Source organism: Haliaeetus albicilla, chromosome 2 (assembly GCF_947461875.1).
Source record: "Haliaeetus albicilla chromosome 2, bHalAlb1.1, whole genome shotgun sequence".
Classification (NCBI taxonomy): Eukaryota; Metazoa; Chordata; class Aves; order Accipitriformes; family Accipitridae; genus Haliaeetus; species Haliaeetus albicilla.
Genome location: NC_091484.1, coordinates 52,368,072 through 52,387,207, shown reverse-complemented (window position 1 = coordinate 52,387,207; position 19,136 = coordinate 52,368,072). Strand labels below are relative to the sequence as shown.

Genomic DNA, 19,136 nt, shown 5'->3' with positions numbered 1-19,136 from the left:
AGTAGATGATCCGGAGTAGCTGTCGTTTTCAAAAAAAAAAAACCAACAAAAAAACCCAACAGAAAGTACCGAGTGTCACAGACACTGAAAAGGCTGTAGAATTCGAGTCTATAAATGGAGAAGGAATGAACAGGTTTTCATTCCCGAGACTCTTAGCATTTATACTTTTAACCAGAGTAAAGCAGCAAACACTGTATTTTTCCCCTGCACATCAGTAAAAAGCTAAAATAATTAGGATCACCAGTCTAGGATCTTCCCTCACTAGGTAAATGGCCAATGTTATGAGGAATTAAAAAAATTAAGGTAGATTTCCTTGAATACCTGACAATGTTGCAGCAGAAACTGCATTTGAGTAATGACCCCAAAATGTGTTGAGCCCATTTTTACTTCAGGTGAATGCTATTTTTTTATCATTTCAGCCTTGGGAAGTTTACAGTGAGTAGTAAATCTTATCTTTACACATCAGTACCTAATCAACATACTCTATACTCCTCTCCCAAGTCAAAATAGACTTTGCTGCTTCAAAGAAATCCAAAAAGACATGCACATGGCCCTTATGTAAAGAAGGCTGCAGAACATATTACCTTACTCATCATATATTCATAAATAACTAGTATGTGCAAGTTTATGTCAAAATATGGCCACTACTGGCCATAGCTGGACAGTTCATGGGCTCCATGGTACCACCAAGAGGCTTCAGTAAGGTTTCTGGAATAGAGATTCAGATGCAGGATTAGCGGGGGAGTAATAAATAGACAATCAGTCATTTTATGAATATTTTAAACCAGAATTGCTTATATTTTATCTTTTAAATAACAATTGGCTTTGGTTTCCTAGTCAAGAGGGACAATAAACTAGACTTCTGTCTTCATAAAGAGCATGATGCTAATCAAGTCAATCTGCAGCACACATGTATATTTCTTGACCACCCTTATGTTTAAGTTACCTTTAAAAAAGCAGCCCCCATGTCTAAGTAGTTAATAAAAAGTTGTCCTGGGTAAACAGTCATGTGTTTTTCAGTAGGGTATTAGAAGTTCTTGTGGTTTCTGAAGAAGCTTTTTTTCCATTTTTACAAGCAAGGTTTCTGATCCCACTGTCTTCAGTGATGCTTTGTCTAACTAAAATCTACGGTTAACAGGGTTGGTTCACCACACAGTTGGCCACATGCAGTTGAGCAGCAACACGGTCTACCTTTTCATCATACAGGTGGAAAAACTCTCACAGTAAGTGAAAAATGTCTTAAAATTAACTTAATCATGCAACTTCCATCAGACTGATACAAATCACCTGGTTAACACTCTATTTTCAAGAATAATACATTTAAAAATTGAAGCCCTTGAGTTAGAAACAAAGACGTAACTCGGCTTCTCTTGTCTGTTCTGCTCTTTGATAAGTCACAATATCTTTAGACTGCTGGTACATTTACAACATTCAAAACAGCAAACTGGTGGCTTCACAGTAACAAATAAGATTCCCATTCATTTAAGTAACACCCAGCACCACCACTATTATAAACTCTAGTAAGCAACTCTGCATAGCTATGAATATCTAAATACCTTTTGAAAACCAGACCAAGGTTCTCAGGAATGCTTAGAAAGACATTCAAAATAGAATAATATAGACAGACTATCCAAATCCCACAGCCAGGAACACAAATCACTAAAGAACTAGGGTCAAATTCCCCTTTGCTCAGAGGGCCTGCAGCAGTTTGCATCACTTTGCCTTATTCAAGTCCTCAAAACAGAGCTCACGTTAAAATATATTAACGTGATATATATATATATATATATATATATATATATATAAAAAACGACTGCAAGGCAAATGAATACAATCGAGGTCACATAAGGAACAGAGCTGCCAAATAAGGTAGTTCCTTGTCCATAAAGTATTTTCCCAAGAATTACAAAGTTTTGGTACAGCAGGGTGAATTTTTGATAGTACACTAACCACAGAAAGCTCTTATTTCCAACAGCATTGTCAAAATGCATCTTTAAGACCTTTTAAGCTTTAGGTTTGCATAATTTGTTTGGTTTTTTAAAAGCAGAGTGCATGCAAATTGCTTGCAGCACTTCTATTTGGGAGATTATTTCAACAGCCTATTCTTGGGCAGCCGACTTGTAATGTTTCAATGTGCGAGCAGAAGGATCAGTAGCTTTAACCCATCTTGGCATCCAGTAGTGGGGCAGCCAGCTGCTTTGCCCTGAGTAGTGCTTTTCAAAGATCTGGCGGTAGTAATAACTTTCTTTTGTTTTAGGAGGATTGAAAGGATATTTCTCCACTGCCTTTTCCAGCAGAAGGTCATCAACCTATAGATATAAGCAAAACTCAAGTTAAGCTGCAAATACATGTAACTTTCACAAGTCGATTTGCTGCAAGTTAAAGACACGCAAGGATTTACCAACCACTAAATGCCCACAGGTTTAAAAAAACCCCTGTCTATTCCAGAGGCAGGCGTTTCTGCCAGGTGAATTTTTGTCACAGGCTCCCTTGATCTTTATGAATACATAACTGTATTTCCAATCCTGTTAATATTTCTCTCTGCATTGTACGTGAAGCCCATTTCTCTTTGGGTTACAAGCACCTTTGTTAGTAAGCTCACAAAAACTTCTTTCCTATCCTTCTCTTTGCTGTGATTCAACCGGAACAACTTAAAGCAGCCTTTTTTGCCATGTAAGCAGCTTCCTGTTTTTTTTTCCAGCTCACAGAGAGCTGTTGACTCTGCTTGCTCTTAGCAACAAAAGACCTGGGATGCAAAGACACCTGCAGTTGCTAAGGTGGCTAAGAAAGGGAGGATGAATAGTTGCACCAGTTGAGACAATTTCTAAGGCCGCTTCCACTGCCAACATGCTGTCTAACTCCTCACAGCCATGCAATAAATTTGCCCCTACTACACCAATACAGGCTCAGTACAGGCAGCACAACACTGTTGCCTGACCCAGCTACTTTCTTGCCTGAAAGAGAAAGAAAATGGGAAACAAGCAGTTGGTGGTAGGACAGACAAATACGCGTCCACAGGCCCGACTACACATATTTCTGTATAACAGAGCTCTGGTGTAAACTGGGTGTTATTCCTTCCTCTTGATGATTAAACTACTGTACAGCAGAGATGATTATCCTTTGCCCAAAGCAAAAATGCTGTAAGTCTTCATTGGTTAGCAATGCAAGCAGAGGCTTTAAAAAGCAGAAGGCTTAGCTAGGCATGGCTGGGAAAAACGAATGACACAAACAAGAAAGGACATTATAAAGTCATTATGCTGTTACTCAGCTGCAGAGTAAGTTCATGCAAGTGCCTTCAGCTGAAGCAGCTGCTTTGTGTGTAACCCAGAAATTGTGTTTGCTGACACACAATCTAATTTGTAATCCAGATACTTAAATAATGTTCATTTCCTTACACAGTCATTTGTGTCAGGCTCTAGCATTTCTTTGTATTTAGGATTTCAAATGCCTTTAATCAACTCAGACAGCTAGAAGACCACTGATTATGGTTTATCTTGCTCCTCCACCATGAAGCTCAAATTACTGTGATAACCAGATTTATTCTTCCAACTAAGCATGTGAGCTGCCTCCCCTTGGCAGCCATATCTAATACACCTAAATGTGAAAGACACAAAAAAAAAAAAAAAAAAAAGTGGTATTGTACCTGTTGATCAATATAGTCCTGAAGAATAGAAAACCAGGATTTCTTTACTGATGCTATACCATCACTGAAAGCTTCTTTGGGTCTCCAGAGTATTTCTTTGGGAAGTAAGTTGGTATCTTCAAAGGACTGTCTTAAAAGGTATTTTTCAATTCCATTCTGTTTGCAGAACAACAAACAATGTTGTGAGTCTCAGGAATTGCAGTACAAAGATCTGGCTTTAAACATCTCAGAAATGGTTTCCTTTCAGAAAGTCTGGTCAGAAAAGGTTTCCCAGTAGTGCAACAATCCAGCAAAATATTTAAGAGCATGCTTGACTTTGGGTATAGGACTTAACCACGAATTCAGCAATTTGGTCATGCTTAGAACATGTATCAGTGAATTTGTGTTCTAATTGTGTACACTTGCATCCAACCCTAGTTTTACATACCTTTGGGATTCGCAGTTCTGCTGGTAGAGATAAATAATAAGAAGTAAACCGATGATCCAAAAATGGGACTCTCAGTTCAAGACTAAATAGGGGAAATAAACAGAAAAGATACTGAATTAATCCAACAAGTCATCTATTTACAAATTCTGTAACAGTTAAGCTTTCCCTGTCTTTCACATAAACACTAGGTTTTCTGCTCTTACTTAGAAGAAATTTCACTTGCATGTTCATGACTATCTGGATTCAATTCATCAATTTGGAACGTTAAGTATATAGTCTGCACAGATTAAATAAAGATCTCGATGATTTATGATGCCATCTGCTGGACAGCTTCTAGAACAATGAATTTAAAGACTACAGTCCTGCAGGATTTGCAACAACCGTTGTACCATGTAAGCAAAAACACACTGAAAAAAATCCTGTTGCCCCCAGAGAACTATCAAGTTGCTCACTGGGATTTGCATCAGCATTTGTAAAGATGTCACAGAACCAAGCAAGGATTTCTCCTGTCATTTCTGAAATCCACATTTGTTTGTGTTTTCAAGAAACAACGAAAAGGAGCCTGCATGGACACCATTAAGCTATTGGCTACTGATTCTGCAGCATTTGCACAAGTTCTCTCCTATACCAGTGGCAGATAGACACGAACAAAGTCTTTCTGCTTACATTCCTTTATGCATACCATGGCTTCTAAGGACACAGAAGGCAACAAATAAAATTACAGTAACTGTGTCTTCAGTAGGAAGAACCCCTCTCAGCGTGTTTCCTCAAGAGACTGTATGCTGCCCAGCTTCAAAGTCAAATGGAGATGTTATACTGCATTCTAGTAATTTCATTGTCTCTGTAGCTTCTCCTCTGATAAAAAGCTTCAACTACTTCACGTAATACCCACCTTCCCCAAAAAAAGCATCATCACTCAGCAGTCAAGTACTGAGGCTCAGTTTGCACATATACTGACAAGATTTCCATTGCAAGTCTTTCCTTACAGTTATTTTTTTCTAACTGATAAAGGTACTTTCATCATTTCCTCTCTACTCTTTCCTCTCCCTCATCATCATCTCCCCCATCTTTTCCTTCCTCCTCATCATTTCTTCTCCCTTTTCTCCATAAATCTGAACACCTTAAATTCAGTTTTAATTTGTTAATACAACGGTTCTTTCTTCCTAGCAGTGCTGTGAAGCTGACCCCAGCTTCTCTTCAAGAAATGGCAACTCTCCAAAGAAGAGCAGCCAGATATTGAACAGCCTTGGTCGGATATGTGGCCAAACTCTCTAGCACAAAACAAATTATAAGGCAAATGGCAGGCCTCCTGCACCCTGTCCATCTTTTATACAGGAAAGAGAAACCTAAGATATTTATTAAAAAACAGGCAAGTCATTTTGTGGCAGGATTAACATACAATGCAAGTTTCCCAATAGGTAAGTTGTTTATTTTGCTACAGGTACCATCTTTTTCTCATCTACAGCCAGCTTCTCAACAATATTCTCCTTTTAATTAATGTACTTCTTTAGTAAAATAATGCTATTTTTTGCAGTGCACAATTTGGTGATTCTTTAAGATATTGGTCACACAGATTGTATCCTAACATCTCTTTATTACAGTCAGCTACCCGACTCAATGCACATACTTTTCCTCTTTCAGTATGTTTTTCTAATTCTTCATACACATGCTGATTATCAGATTCAGGATTCCTCTTTGTCTAAACCTCAAAAAACCCCAAAGTCAAATACAACTTTGCCTTCCCTCTTTAACTCTGCATATTTATATTTCTAATTCACTGCTTCTATAAAGACCAGTATAATCCCAGCTAAAAGATACTCCTGCATCAGTTGGCAACACAGTGGGCCCTATAGTCACAGAAGACCAGATTAAATTTTGCAGCGTGGTTTGCTGTTGCTCTAATTCCTTCAGGCTACAACTTCAATTTCATCTTTGCATACAAATCCCCAGCAGTCTTTTGCTTCAGAATCAAGAGCTACTCTAAGCAGATGCAATTAATCAAGAGGTACTGTAAGCAGATGCAATTAGATTCATAGTGTCACTCCTCCTCTCTTACTGTTCAGAAACAGCACCCAAATCCACTGTCTTTCCTCATCCGCTAAAACTTTCTTTGGTAAAACACTGTCTGTAGCAATCACAACAGCAAGTTTGCCTCATAGTGTTTAGAACAGAAACGTGATTGATGATTACTCTGAAGACCAGATTTGCCTGCCCCGTAGACTGCTAGCCCTCATAGAATCATAGAATGGTTTGGGTTGGAAGGGACATTAAAGACCATCTAGTTCCAACCCCCGTGCCATGGGCAAGGACACCTTCCACTAGACCAGGTTGCTCAAAGCCCCATCCAACCTGGCCTTGAACACTTCCAGGGATGGGGCATCCACAACCTCTCTGGGCAACCTCTTCCTGTGCCTCACCATCCTCACAAGTAAAGAGCTTCTTCCTTACATCTAATCTAAATCTACATTCTTTCTGTTTAAAGCCATTACCCCTTGTCCTATCACTACACGCCCTTGTAAAAAGTCCCTCTCTGCCTTTCCTGTAGGCCCCCTTTAGGTACTGGAAAGCTGCTATAAGGTCTCCCTGGAGCCGGCTCTTCTGCAGGCTGAACAATCCCAACTCTCTCAGCCTTTCTTCATAGGAGAGGTGCTCCAGCCCCCTGACCATCTTCGTGGCCCTCCTCTGAACCTGCTCCAACAGGTCCACATCATTCTTATGGTCGGGGCCCCAGAGCTGGACGCAGTACTCCAGGTGGGGTCTCACCAGAGCGGAGCAGAGGGGCAGAATCACCTCCCTCGACTTGCTGGCCAGGCTTCTTTTGGTGCAGCCCAGGATACGGTTGGCTTTCTGGGCTGCAAACACACATTCCCAGGTCATGTTGAGCTTCTTCTTAACCAACAACCCCAAGTCCTTCTCCGCAGAGCTGCTCTCAATCTGTGCTTCTTGCTGTGCTTCCCACCTGTGCATATCTGGAATGTTAGCAATGCCTGTTCTACCAAGGCAGGTGGTATCTTGAGTTATATTAAGACACAGAGCTCAAGCAGACTATGGGGTGCACCCCATTTGCTACTACTACTATGAAGACTGATGATCATCTTAGAGTAGTTTAGACCCAGACAGTAGGAATTATCTTGCATCACAATATTCTGAATCACTCAGTAATTCAAACAGTAACAAGTCAACAATTAACTGTCGTAATTTCCTCAACAGCAGCTGAACTTTTAAGATCTTCTTAGGCTTTTAAATCACATGAGTCCTCAGCATCCAAGAGACTATGTCTTACCCATGTGCTGCAGTAGTTCTGTCCGCACGAAGTACATCAAACAGATAGAGCTCCTTCAGAAGCCTCTCGCTCTCTTCTGCAGCTTCTTCAGGAGATGGCGCCTGTAACCAGACATAAGCATGTAGCACACAGACATAATACAGCTGTACTGAGGGAACTATTACTTGCTGTCCTGTGTTTGAGTTATAGTGATCACCAAGTGGTCTAGAACTAGCAAAGACTACATACAAGAAATAACAGTCTCAGGAATTCTGAAGTTTAAAAAAATAAATAAATTACTTTTTAGGTGATTAAATTAAATCCCTTGGATTTTATGCCACCTCAGGAGAAAGTCTCAACAAATAAACAGCTGTGAAAACTCTCAAACATAACACTTTAAAATCTCAGAGGTTTTCTGTTGAAGGGGAGAACGAGCAACTCAAGGGCTTTCTGTATAGGGAATATATTTACCTTATGGAAATATATATATCCTTGTGTCAGCTCATCTGATCCTTCTCCTGAAAAAATGACCACACTGTCTGTTTTCTTCCGTATATACTTGGAGACAAGATACATACCTTAAAAAAAGTATAAAGTTATTAAAATACAGCTACATGTATGATGCTATATACAGCTAGTACAGTTTTAAATTCAGCATTTTAGAAGTTCCTCTCCTACACTACTTTCTTCTGTAGCAAACAACTGCAATATGCTAAAAAATAACAATTCATTGTTATTCAAAGCCATCAACAGCCACACAAACTAAAGTGCTGCAAATACATCTAAACTGTGTACTTACTCTTAACCCTCAAAATATCAGAAAGATGTGTCTGTCTGATCCTGGGAATGCTGGAGGATTCCCACAGGAACACACAGAGGAGTTGTTCTGACTCAGTTCAAAATTAAGCCCATGATTAATTCCAGCACAGTCCTGAACAAACCTAGCTTTGGAGAACAAAACTACCAGCAAAAGTTGCTGTTTAACTCTCTGCCACTGCAGGTTGAACTGGATGAAACCCTTTCTTCAATTATTTTTTTGTAAAGAATTATTTATTAATCAGAATTATGCCTTCCCCTCATTGCATCTATCCAAACAACATGGGTTTATAACAAAAGTATTAGAGATCTAATGAAAAGGATGTACTTCATTATTTCTCATACTAAGCAGCAATCACAAAGAAAGATGACATATGAAAAGCTGGCTTTATTTTTTAAAGAAACACTTTCAATATTTCACATTGCAAAGTCCTATCTTCACATACTAAATTACAGGCAGGGACCTGGATTTTCAAAACTGTGTTGCCTCTTTGCCTTATTAACTTTTTTTACAATGTTTTAGGCTGACACAAGATTAACTGGGTAAAATGCCGTAGCTGGCATTACACAGAAGGTCACATTGGATTAGGATTTTTCATTCTTATCAGGTTGGCAACCCTTTGCAAGAAGCTGCTGGTGACTTCCTTCGTTTCTCAGAATCAAACATACTTTATAAGAAGTCTACCTGGCTTGAGTGCACATGTGTTACTAGAAGGTGACAAGAAATACTTCACTTTAGTATTAAGATTATGCAAGGAAAGGGTAATCATAATCGTTTTGCTATCATAACATTCAGTACCTCAGATAACCTGTGAATTTTCCCCCTTCCTCGAAGGTTCATACTTATCAGAGCAGAAAACCTAGACCTGTAGATCTAACGTTTCTTCTTCAAATAACTTTTGGTTTTCATCCCAAAGCTTCAGGAGCAGCTCTTGACAATTGTTTTGTACAGTCAGTGTCTCTGAAACTAATAACTGCTTTTGCCTCAGTGTGGTATCACACACAAGACTGGAGAGCAGAACGTGGGAGTCCCGGTTCCCAGATTCTGTGACAGGTAAAGGATCTAATAGATGACTACATGATTTTGCGTAAAATTTTATTCCAGCAATATAAAGCAAAGATTGCTATTAAAAAAAAAAAAAAATCTTACCAATTGAAGCTCTTATTGTTGTTATATCATAGGTTTCCAAGGAGAAGATAACCTCCTCTATTGCCTGAATTCCCTCTTCAGAATTAAATATTACTTCATGATGTTCACTGCCTATATGTGCTGCCACCTGTTTGTAAAAGGTCACAATAATGTATTGCTTTTCAATTAAAACATTTTTTTAAACATACCTTGTGCTCAAAACACACACACACACACACATAGAGTGAAAGCACCAGCTCCCTTCTGCCACAGTGAGAATTACATGACATTAGGCCAAGAAAAGATGATACCGTAGCAGCCCCTCTGACTTGCAGTGGCGCATTCACCACAGGGAACACAGTCTCTGTAATTACAGTGTTCAATCATGATTACAACAGACCATCCAACTGCTTGCCCAAAGCATAACAGAATCTGTAGAGGCTCTAAATACTTCATATATTTGCTCAGAAGAGAAAAAGCAGTTCAAAAGCCGTAACAGCCTGGATACCTAAAGGGTACCCCAGATGCCAAACTGTTTGTACAAGGCTCTTAATTTGGTAAACTGATGATTAACTTACAATATTTAACATATATACAAATGCCATAGCATAGGAACCATAGCATGGAGATTTACCCTAAAACACAGAGGCAGAATTGAGACAACTCCGAAGTACCATGCTTTTGGTAACAATGCAATGGGAGTCTGTTTTCCAAATGCAAGAGAAAGCGAGTAAGGCTCAATTATCTCTTTTGTAAGATTTAACTAAGCAGCAAATGTTGTACTAAATGATTTACTGCAAACTCATTTACATCATAGCAATACATGAATATTCAGTGTTACTATTAATACCATACCATGAAGTTAGCACTATTAATACACACTGTTTAGCATTCAGCAGCTCAGAACAAACTGAAAGCAATGCTTACCATACCTTTCTGGCAGCCAGTAAGTCAGGACTGTTTTCCATTCCAATTGCAAAGGTTTGTAATGGATAATTGATGTTGATTTCTTTCATCAGTTTCAGAAGAACAGCTGCAACCAAGCTGGAATCTAAGCCCCCTGCCAAGAGAACAAATTATTTGGTTAGGTGTTTGACTGTTTTTTTCTTTCCCCTTAAGGACACTGAATCTAGATAGTGGAATCTCATGAGTGGGCTTCATTTTTAAGCCATGTGAATCCGAGGTACTTCTTGTACAAGTGCACATTTACCTCTGCTTAACAAGAGAATCAGGCAACTTTAGTGGAATATCTTCAGTAACTGTTGTTAGTACTTTTGGTGTCAGAAGCATCAGTGGAAATCCTTCTTTAACATACACAGAAAGTATTCTGAAAACATTGTACCACTACAGAACATGCCCCTTCTAAACTCTGCTATAATGGGATTTAGTCTCCATTTCAAAACTGCTTTCTATCCTCTTCCTACCTACACATTTGATACTCTACTGACAGAACTATGTAAATTTTTTTTGGTTTGCTGTTTGAATAAAAAAGAATTAAGTAAAAGAACAGAATGTTTAGTGTAAGGATTCCACTCTTCCCCAATCATTTTTCAAAAGTGAAAAGGTTCACCAGTGACATTCTTTTTTTCTTCCTCCTCTTCCTTCTCAGAGGAGGACAATGGAAAGATTTGAACAGTTTGGAAACAAATGAAAAATAAAACCAAGAGATGTGCGAACTGCCTAGATGTACCCTAAGGCTCCACCTTCTTATTCTCATGAGCTAGTTCTGCTAATCCTTGACTAGTTCTACTTGCTGCTCCCCTTTGAAGTACTGAGCAAAACACAGTACCTGTCCTCCCACACCTGCCTGCAGTTCTGACAAGCATGAGGCAAAACCCTCTTCTCTTTGTTTCCCACAGTCTGCATGTGGTTTTTCAGCTGAGTGCATTAGCATTCATTCCCACCTCGATCCCCTTTGTGGGCATGCTACCTTGTAAAAAAAAAAAAAATAATCTCTTTCTCTAGAAATTACATGCAGAGTCTGAGAAAAGGAGAGCACAGAAATCAAACTGAGTGCCTAGGATGCAGAAATCAGGGAAATCAAAACCTGAGTTTCCACTGTGAAGTTGCAGAACTCCCTCTGTGACTGGAAACAAAAGCACTTCTCCAACTGTGATGCTCCAAGCATACTCAAAATTGTGAAGCACTGAGATACTCTGGTATTATACCAGCATGGGCACTTAGTTTGCTACTAATACATTCTGCATGTGCATCTGAGGAGCTGCTGACTACCTTCTAATTTGGGTTTTGAACATGCTTTTTACTGAGGCTGGGATCTTCCAACTGTGTATTTCCCTGTTTCATTTACCTCCTTCCTACTTTTTATGATGCCACAGTAAGGAAATGGTCCAACAGTATCTCCTAGTCAGCCCTCTCTCATTCAATGCATATTTAATAGGGTTCATGATAAATGAGTGTAATTACTGATGTTCAATGAATGCATGAACAGCATATCAGAACTCTAACTACACGTACAAAGTGCTACAAAACCACACTAAATAAGATGTCAGTCCCATGGCTACAAAGCCTTACCTCTGTAAAGTACCTCTGTAACACTGAACCACCATATCACAACACTGATCAGCTAAGTCAGTGAACAACTTCCTGTACCACAAGCTATTACCTCACCTGAAAAAGAGTGTAGCAAATAATTTTGGTCCAGATGGTCCCCTGTAATTTGGTAAATCAAGGGCATTCTAGGATGGAGGCTAAAGCAAAGAAGGTGACAAGTATGAACTTCACTTCCTCCTGCTATCTGAAACATGCCAAGGTTTTTTTCTATGCTCAATCTGTGCAAAGTGAATATAACAATTACATTTTCAACACCAACTTAAGCATAAATCTCATATATTTAAGAGTATATTGGGTGATTTTTCAATAAGAATATTATATTTCTTTCCTCTTAGTTAAAAATGGTCAGTGTCTCAACAAGCCAGCATCCCAGCCCAGAGTAACCTTTAAAAGCATAAGACTTTCAAGATACTTGTTAACTGGAAAACTTTATCACAAACTAACAAGTTCTCCGTTCTCTGCTCTAAAAAGTGAATGAAGATTCAGATCACCTCAGGTACAGCACAGCAGAACAGTCAGTATGCTTTCCTCTAACTAGCAGAGGATGGGCAAAAGAGAGAGGACACAGAATTATTGTGACTCTTGCTACTTACCTGACAGAAGACAACCAATTCTTCTGTGAGCCATCAAACGTTTTCTAACAGCATTTTCAAAGAGAATACGGATGTTGCTTTTCACAGTTTCAAGATCAAAGCCTGTCCAGAAAAAAAAAGAGGAAGCAAATTCAAGAAGTGTTACTCAGACTTTGCTGGATTATGCTACTAGGAAACAAAGATATTTGTCTGAATTTCCTTTGATAATGAGGGCATGCAAGTTCATCTTTGTACATGACTGCCTACAAAAACAGTTCTTAAGTCCCTACATTATAAAGGTTCTTCCAGGTTTTTTTTTTAAATGGCACTTTTTTAAACCAATCAATGCAAATTTTATATTCAAAGATTATATTTTTTTCACTTTTTAATCAAAATAAGGAGCAAATGCTTTGCTGTACTACCTGAAGGCAGAGTTTCCACTGTATCACATGCAACATGGAGTGGTTCATCTTTATAGCTATGAAATTTTACTAATTCCACTGATGCAACCTTGCCAGAGGGCTTTAAATCCAACACTTCATAATGACCCGGGAGAAACGGTTCCACTTTAGGACATAAGGATGTTGAATGCTTTAAGTTGATAAGTCCTACAGAAAAAATGAGGAAAAAAAAAAAGTCAGAGTTTTTGACCTAGGATAGTTAAGTCATACCTCACTCAACAGCCTCTGTACTAAAACTACACACAAATATTTTCTCCAGGTCCTAAATTTGGTATTAAAAAATATCATTTTGAGTCAGAGTCTGCCCTGGCTAGAGCATGATTCTGCTTCTGGCAGGCTGCACACAGCCATCTCAAGCTGAAGCAGACAGCAGAGAAAGGAAGCCAGCAAGTTTTACTAATTGGCAAGTAGCAATTCATCCCCATGAACATTAAGAAGAGCACTTTTCTTACTGACTACATGATATCCAGGTCAAGGTGTCATATGCTTACAAGAATTCAGATGACAATTGAGAACAGATTCTGTGTAGTCAAGCTAACAAGGGGTTTATAATAAAACTACATCACTGAAGTGATTGCTTAATTGACATTGATTTAGTGATTTCATAACTCATCAGCTCCAGACTGATCTACACCACTGGTAATGAATGCCAAGAATCAGACTTGTAGACAAACCTCATTTCCATTCCTCTTGGGAAAGAGGATGTTTTGCACCTGCTGGTCACTTAAATGCCCCTTGAGGAACTCCACAAAGGAGATACTGAATTCCTGTTAGAAAGGGACCGCTAATTCACTGTGATGGCTATAGGACACAGTCCCTAAAGTATTCACTTCCCTTCTTCCTCCCCAAGAAGCAGAGATGGTACGGCTCTTAGTACCAGTATCTAGTACTACTATTAGAGAAGTTGACCTACATTGGAGTCTGATAATAAAATTGATATATAGTAAATGGGAAAGACACAAGTAATCGTAAAAGCCAATTTTAGCCAAAGTGCATTTTAGGCAATAAACTCCCTTTTGGCACTGTTTGGATTTGTTTATCCAAGTGTCAAGACTAGAGATAATTACTTAAAAAAAGTAGTGAATGTGTCATCTTGAAGGAAAAAAATCATCATCAAATTAAATAAGTGTCACTAGAAAATTACCCAATGCTGCAGGAAATTTCAGTAGGGTTTTAAAATTCTTGGCTTTTACAGATTAGCAGTTCTTGTGGCATTATTTCCCAGCTCACCATAGAACACTAGGAACAAATTCTATAATTTATCATAGCATAAATCTAGCCTAACTCTATACACTACATTTAACTTTGGGGTAACATAAAACATCTTGGGCTCAATACTGCTATGATTCCAGAACACAAAGAATTATAAAATTAAATAAGCAAGTTATTTTAGAGATATTAAGGACAATTAAACATCTTAGAGGTTTACTGTCTGTGGTTTTTGTTTTAATGACGTGTCGTTCTTATACTACTAAATATAGTTCATTTATTACTGAATTTACAGTTCACTTTCTCTTCACACTTAGAAGCCTGACAAAGAAGTTTGTCTCCGACAACAATACCTAAGATTATTTAGGCACTAAACACAACTGGTTTTACCTTTTGCCTCAGAACAGACACCCAAAAATCCATCATCAGTCAGCACCTTGAACAGTGGTCTGACTCCATATGTATCTCTTGCCAGAAACACTTTTCTGTTTGCAGTGTCCAGAAGAATGAAAGCAAATACACCATCCAGCATGGATGCAGTTTGTTCTATTCCTCCTCTGTTGTAAAGATGAAGGATAACCTCACCATCCACTAATGTTTGAAATTCAAATCCAAACTGCTTCTGCAACTAAGAAAAAATGTGAAGAAAAACATGAATAAGCATTTGCAAACATTGACTGCTTATTAATTGAAAAAACACCATTCATGTAATTGTTTAATAAGAAAAACTGATTTTTTTTTTTTTTTTAAATCACAGTTTAAAAGTTATATAGACATTTCTGACAAAGAAGGAAATTAGGCTTTTGTGTTCGAAATATTATCCAGGATCATCTCTCAGACACTGTAGAATGACTCTGAAGTCTTAAGCAATTCACATTATCGCAAGTTTTCATGTATACATTTCTATCTGAGGATGTCAAACTGCAAACCCATGACCCTGGTCTTCAGAAGCAGTAGCCTGCCACAGACAAAAGGCAGAAGCAGGCAGCCACTGCTACTAAAAAAACCAACTCCAAACAGGACCAGAAACAAAGACATCATTTATTGTAGTCTCAAATCACTTGGTGCCACCTTCTTATCGGATAATAATAACATTTACATAAAACCCTCCCTGCCCCAAAACACATAGACACTGGTAACATCTCTGCAGAGTAAAGTACTTCAGAAATAAACTTTGGTTTACTTATGCAGTCACTGCAATTCCCCAGTGGTTTGATTTTTTTTTTTAGGCACAGAGAATTTCCTTCTGCCTAATCTTCCTCCGTTCCTCTAACTAACCTTTTCACTCTGCCTGTGCAGATGGAGTGGAGGAAGAAGAAATTAGCCGTCAGACTTAAGTCAGACCAAATATTCTTCATGTTCTTGTAGTGCTACTCTTAAAGTCCTTTCAATATCTACCAGACAGGGGGAAAGAGGAGGTTTCAATAAAACACTAACAAGCCAAGAAACCCCACAAAACCAACACTTTAGCATTTTAACTTAAGTTCTTTGGTTTTAATTGTTATTTATGGGGCAAAGTCTTGGATCAAACCGAGTCAACATTGAAATAACTAAGTCATTGCCCTAAACAAGATGCCTGTTGCACCAACAATCCTTTCCTGGGTAGGTTTCAGCCACAAGCCTGAAAGAAAAATCTCTTTATAAAGAAAGAGGGTACATAATGTAGTGAGAACAACCCAACAAATTCCTCCAGATAGCCATGCAACTTCTGCATAATCGAAGTCCCCTTATGATTGTGTGTGTAGCATGACTGAGAGTAATTCTTACTGCTTTCAACAGCAGAAAAACCACAATGCAAAACACAGCAAGCACTACAGACTGTTGGTACAATACATTTCACATGTACTGCAGGGCAAAGTGTATCTCACCTTTCAAACAGACAGATACTTAAGAATTGGGGGTAGGGGGGAGCAGAAATCTCCTGCCTATTCAGTCAAATTCCCAATGACTGTACTGACGTCGCTGACAGCAGCCTGACTCTGACTTCAAAAATGTGATGTTAGAAGTACTAACACATCTCAGATTATTCACACGTTTCTGATACTACCACGCTCAGTTTATGATTCATTTTAAGCATGATTCAGAAACAGTCACAAATGTAAGCTGCTTTATACGCCAAATTTGGATGATCTGGATCACTTCCAAGTAACACAGGCGGCATGGACACCTCAGCACAGGAATTGAGGCACACAGACGATGATCAGCAGCAGTATTGCACCCATTAGGGACATTCAGACATGTTAGGAAGCAAGTACAGAGTTGCTGCTTGTTTTGTGCCCAAGAGACTTCCTTAGGTGGCTCTCAAAATCCCCACAAAGCATCTACCTTAAGCTGCAGACCCCTAAGGACTTTGGTGGCACACTGGAAACATCTCCCTAGTGCTTGCTGCTTTCACATAAATAATAAGCATGCATGCTATACATTACTATATTATAAGTGACATATCGTATCTAGATCGATATGCAGAAATAAAAATGCAATACCCAACAGCTTGGAGAATGACCCAAAATAACTGAAGAGCAAGACAGTCTAAAAGCATTTGCATTATAAAGAGAGAAGGGAAGACAGAGGCTTGGAATTCCCCTCCCCAAGAGATAACGAAGAATGCATCTTTATTTTAAACTGATCAAACCCGAAGATACAAATACTTATTGCCCTTGTTGTCAATTAAAAAACTATTTTTCAGTATCAAACAGTAAGTATATTACTAAGCCACCACAGATTCACAGCTCACCGAGATAATTTACTTCCTTTTAAACACTAGTCATTTGATAACTTTCAAATTTTTTTCTGATAATGTAGTCCACCACATTTTAAACATTTTCTTTTTTGGGGGGGGGAAAAAAAATTTAAAAAAGCGCCACATGATCCATACAACACTTACCTGTTTGAAATTGTAGATTTCTCCATTGTAACACAGCCACAGATATGGGAATTTCTTCACCCGGATAGGCTGCATACCATATAACTGATCAACAACCGCAAGGCGGTGGAAACCAAAACAACAGTTGGTGAATCCATTGACGTTCTCAAAACGAAACGCGTCGGGACCTCTGTGTGCTATCTTCATGGCACTTAGACACTGGACAGAAAGGCACTCATCGCTCCCAAACAGGGCCCAGATACCGCACATTGTGAGGCTGTTGATCTACCTGAAAGTGGACAACCCGCTCAATAAAGACATGAACATTATAAGCAAGAGCTGACACCTAGAAAACACAAATAACAAATACAGGCTATTAATCGCTTAGCAGTCAAGAGGACTGATCAAGAGAATAGCAGACTTTACTAACACGAGGGGAAACCCCGTTTGCCCAGAATATGATAAGCAAACTTTGGCCAGCAAGAAATTAGGCTTAAGTTTACCTTTAGGTACACCAAGGTACCAAGTAGATAAAGAGGGCTTACAAGAAAGATGAGGAGGGGCATTTTAACAAGGCCTGTAGTGACAGCACAAGGGGCAACAGTTTCAAACTGAAAGAGGAGAGGTTTGCCTGGGCAGGCCCAGACGAGAAAGGTGTGGAGGGAGCAATGTTGGTGCAGTGCCGTGCTCCCCGCGGCACGCCTTTTCCAGCCCCGGCGACCCTGGAGATAGAGGCCTTGTCGCTCTCTGAGCCCTCACTAATGGCAGAGGTGGGCTGGGGCTGGGGCCCTACAGGTCAAGTGATGGCACCGGGGACCTCAGCCCAAGCCCCAGGCTGCCACTGGGCTTAGAGTTCAGAGCGCCACAAAGCCCTACAGCTCCAGGGACACCGGGGCCGGAGAAGGCGCGCCGAGGGGAGCGCGGCACCGCACCAGCACTGCTCCCTCCGCGCCTTTCTCATCTGGGCAAGCGATGGCGCTGGGGACCTCAGCCTCCGCACACGGAGCGGGGCTTTCCCGACAGCTGGGGCGGCTTCCGGGCGCGCCACGGCCTCCGGGGCTCTTCCAAGAGGCGCCCGCAGGCGCCCGCCGCAGGTTCCCGCTGCCCGCCCGGGCCCCCCTCCACACGGCCGCCCCTTCCTCCGGCGGCTGCAGCGGCCCCCCGGGCCCGCCGCGCCCTCGCTCACAGGCCAGGGCAAGGCGCGGAGGGGCCGCCCGGCGGCGGGGCGAGGGCGGCGGAAGGCCGGGTGCCGCGGCCGGCATCCCTCGAAGGCCGCCCGGCGCGGCTGCGCTCGGCCCGCGACCCCGGCGGCGCCCGCCGGCCCTGCCCGGCCCGGCCCGCGACCCCGGCGGCGCCCGCCGGCCCTGCCCGGCCCGCGACCCCGCCGCCGAGAAGCCGCCGCCCGCTCCGGTGCCTTACCCCGTCCTGACCGCCGGCGCCGGGAGAGCCGCCGTCCTTGCCGCGGCGGGTGATGAAGAAGGCGGCTCCCGCCGGCGCCGGCTCCTCCCCCGCCGCCTGCTGCTGTTGAAACCCGCCGCGAAGTTTCATCATGCGCCTCCCCGCCCTGCCGCCGGGCCGGCGGCCGGGGGCCGCGGCTTGTCCTCGCACGCCGGGCCGGCGAGGGGAGCTGAGTTCCGGCCCGGCCCGCGGCCCCGGCTCCGGCTCGGGGAGCCCCGCGGCAGGCCAAGAGATCCGGGGTCTGCCACCTCCCCCGGACCGCTGCGAGGAAAAGGACGCGCCGCCGGGCGCTGCTGGGCTGCCGAGGCTGCCCCGAGTTGTGTCGTGGAAAGCCAGAAGAGCTCGGGCGCCTGCACGTGGTTGCCGTAAAGCTGCTGTATCTGGTTTGGGAGAGAGGAGAGCGCCTGCAAAGCTTACGCCTTTGGAAGCGTTTACTGAGGACTTAGGATTTTGCTGTGCAAAACTCGGTTTTGAATGAGATGCTATGGGTAAAAAGGGGGGTTGGCGCCTCCCTGAACTTCCTTATCGGACGTTTTACCTTTGAGAGTGCTAAAAGTAAATTAAATTCAACTCTGAAGACTAGGATGTGAAGTGCTAAATATAAGCCTTAATTCTCCACCCATACTCTGAGGGAGCCATTAGTAGTAGTTTGCGTGCACTGCGCTTTCATAGCTAGCTTAAGTGGGCTTTGTGTAAAACTGCAGTGCTGTGCATAAGTTCTTCAA

The 19,136-nt window shown here is 41.3% G+C and overlaps 1 protein-coding gene across 1 annotated transcript; it reads right to left on the bottom strand.

Annotated features, from left to right (window-relative positions):
* Positions 1-766: 766 nt before the first annotated feature.
* ASNS (asparagine synthetase (glutamine-hydrolyzing)) lies at positions 767-18,488 on the bottom strand. The gene is made up of 12 exons (XM_069774614.1): positions 18,373-18,488; positions 16,975-17,242; positions 14,481-14,718; positions 12,843-13,028; positions 12,442-12,543; positions 10,210-10,337; positions 9,299-9,425; positions 7,804-7,910; positions 7,354-7,454; positions 4,071-4,152; positions 3,644-3,799; positions 767-2,309 (listed from the first exon to the last, which is right to left on the bottom strand). The coding sequence occupies exons 2-12, from the start codon at positions 17,221-17,223 to the stop codon at positions 2,100-2,102; spliced, it is 1,686 nt and encodes a 561-aa protein (XP_069630715.1). The 5' UTR covers positions 17,224-17,242; positions 18,373-18,488; the 3' UTR covers positions 767-2,099.
* Positions 18,489-19,136: the final 648 nt, after the last annotated feature.

Excerpts from the sequence above, each read along its gene's own strand:
- ASNS (XM_069774614.1), bottom strand. The coding sequence starts at position 17,223 with ATGTGCGGTATCTGGGCCCTGTTTGGGAGCGATGAGTGCCTTTCTGTC. Across the intron at positions 10,338-12,441 it reads AATTGGTTGTCTTCTGTCAG|GGGGCTTAGATTCCAGCTTG; the intron begins GTAAGTAGCAAG and ends TTCTCTTGGCAG. Across the intron at positions 9,426-10,209 it reads ACTTACTGGCTGCCAGAAAG|GTGGCAGCACATATAGGCAG; the intron begins GTATGGTAAGCA and ends TTTTACAAACAG.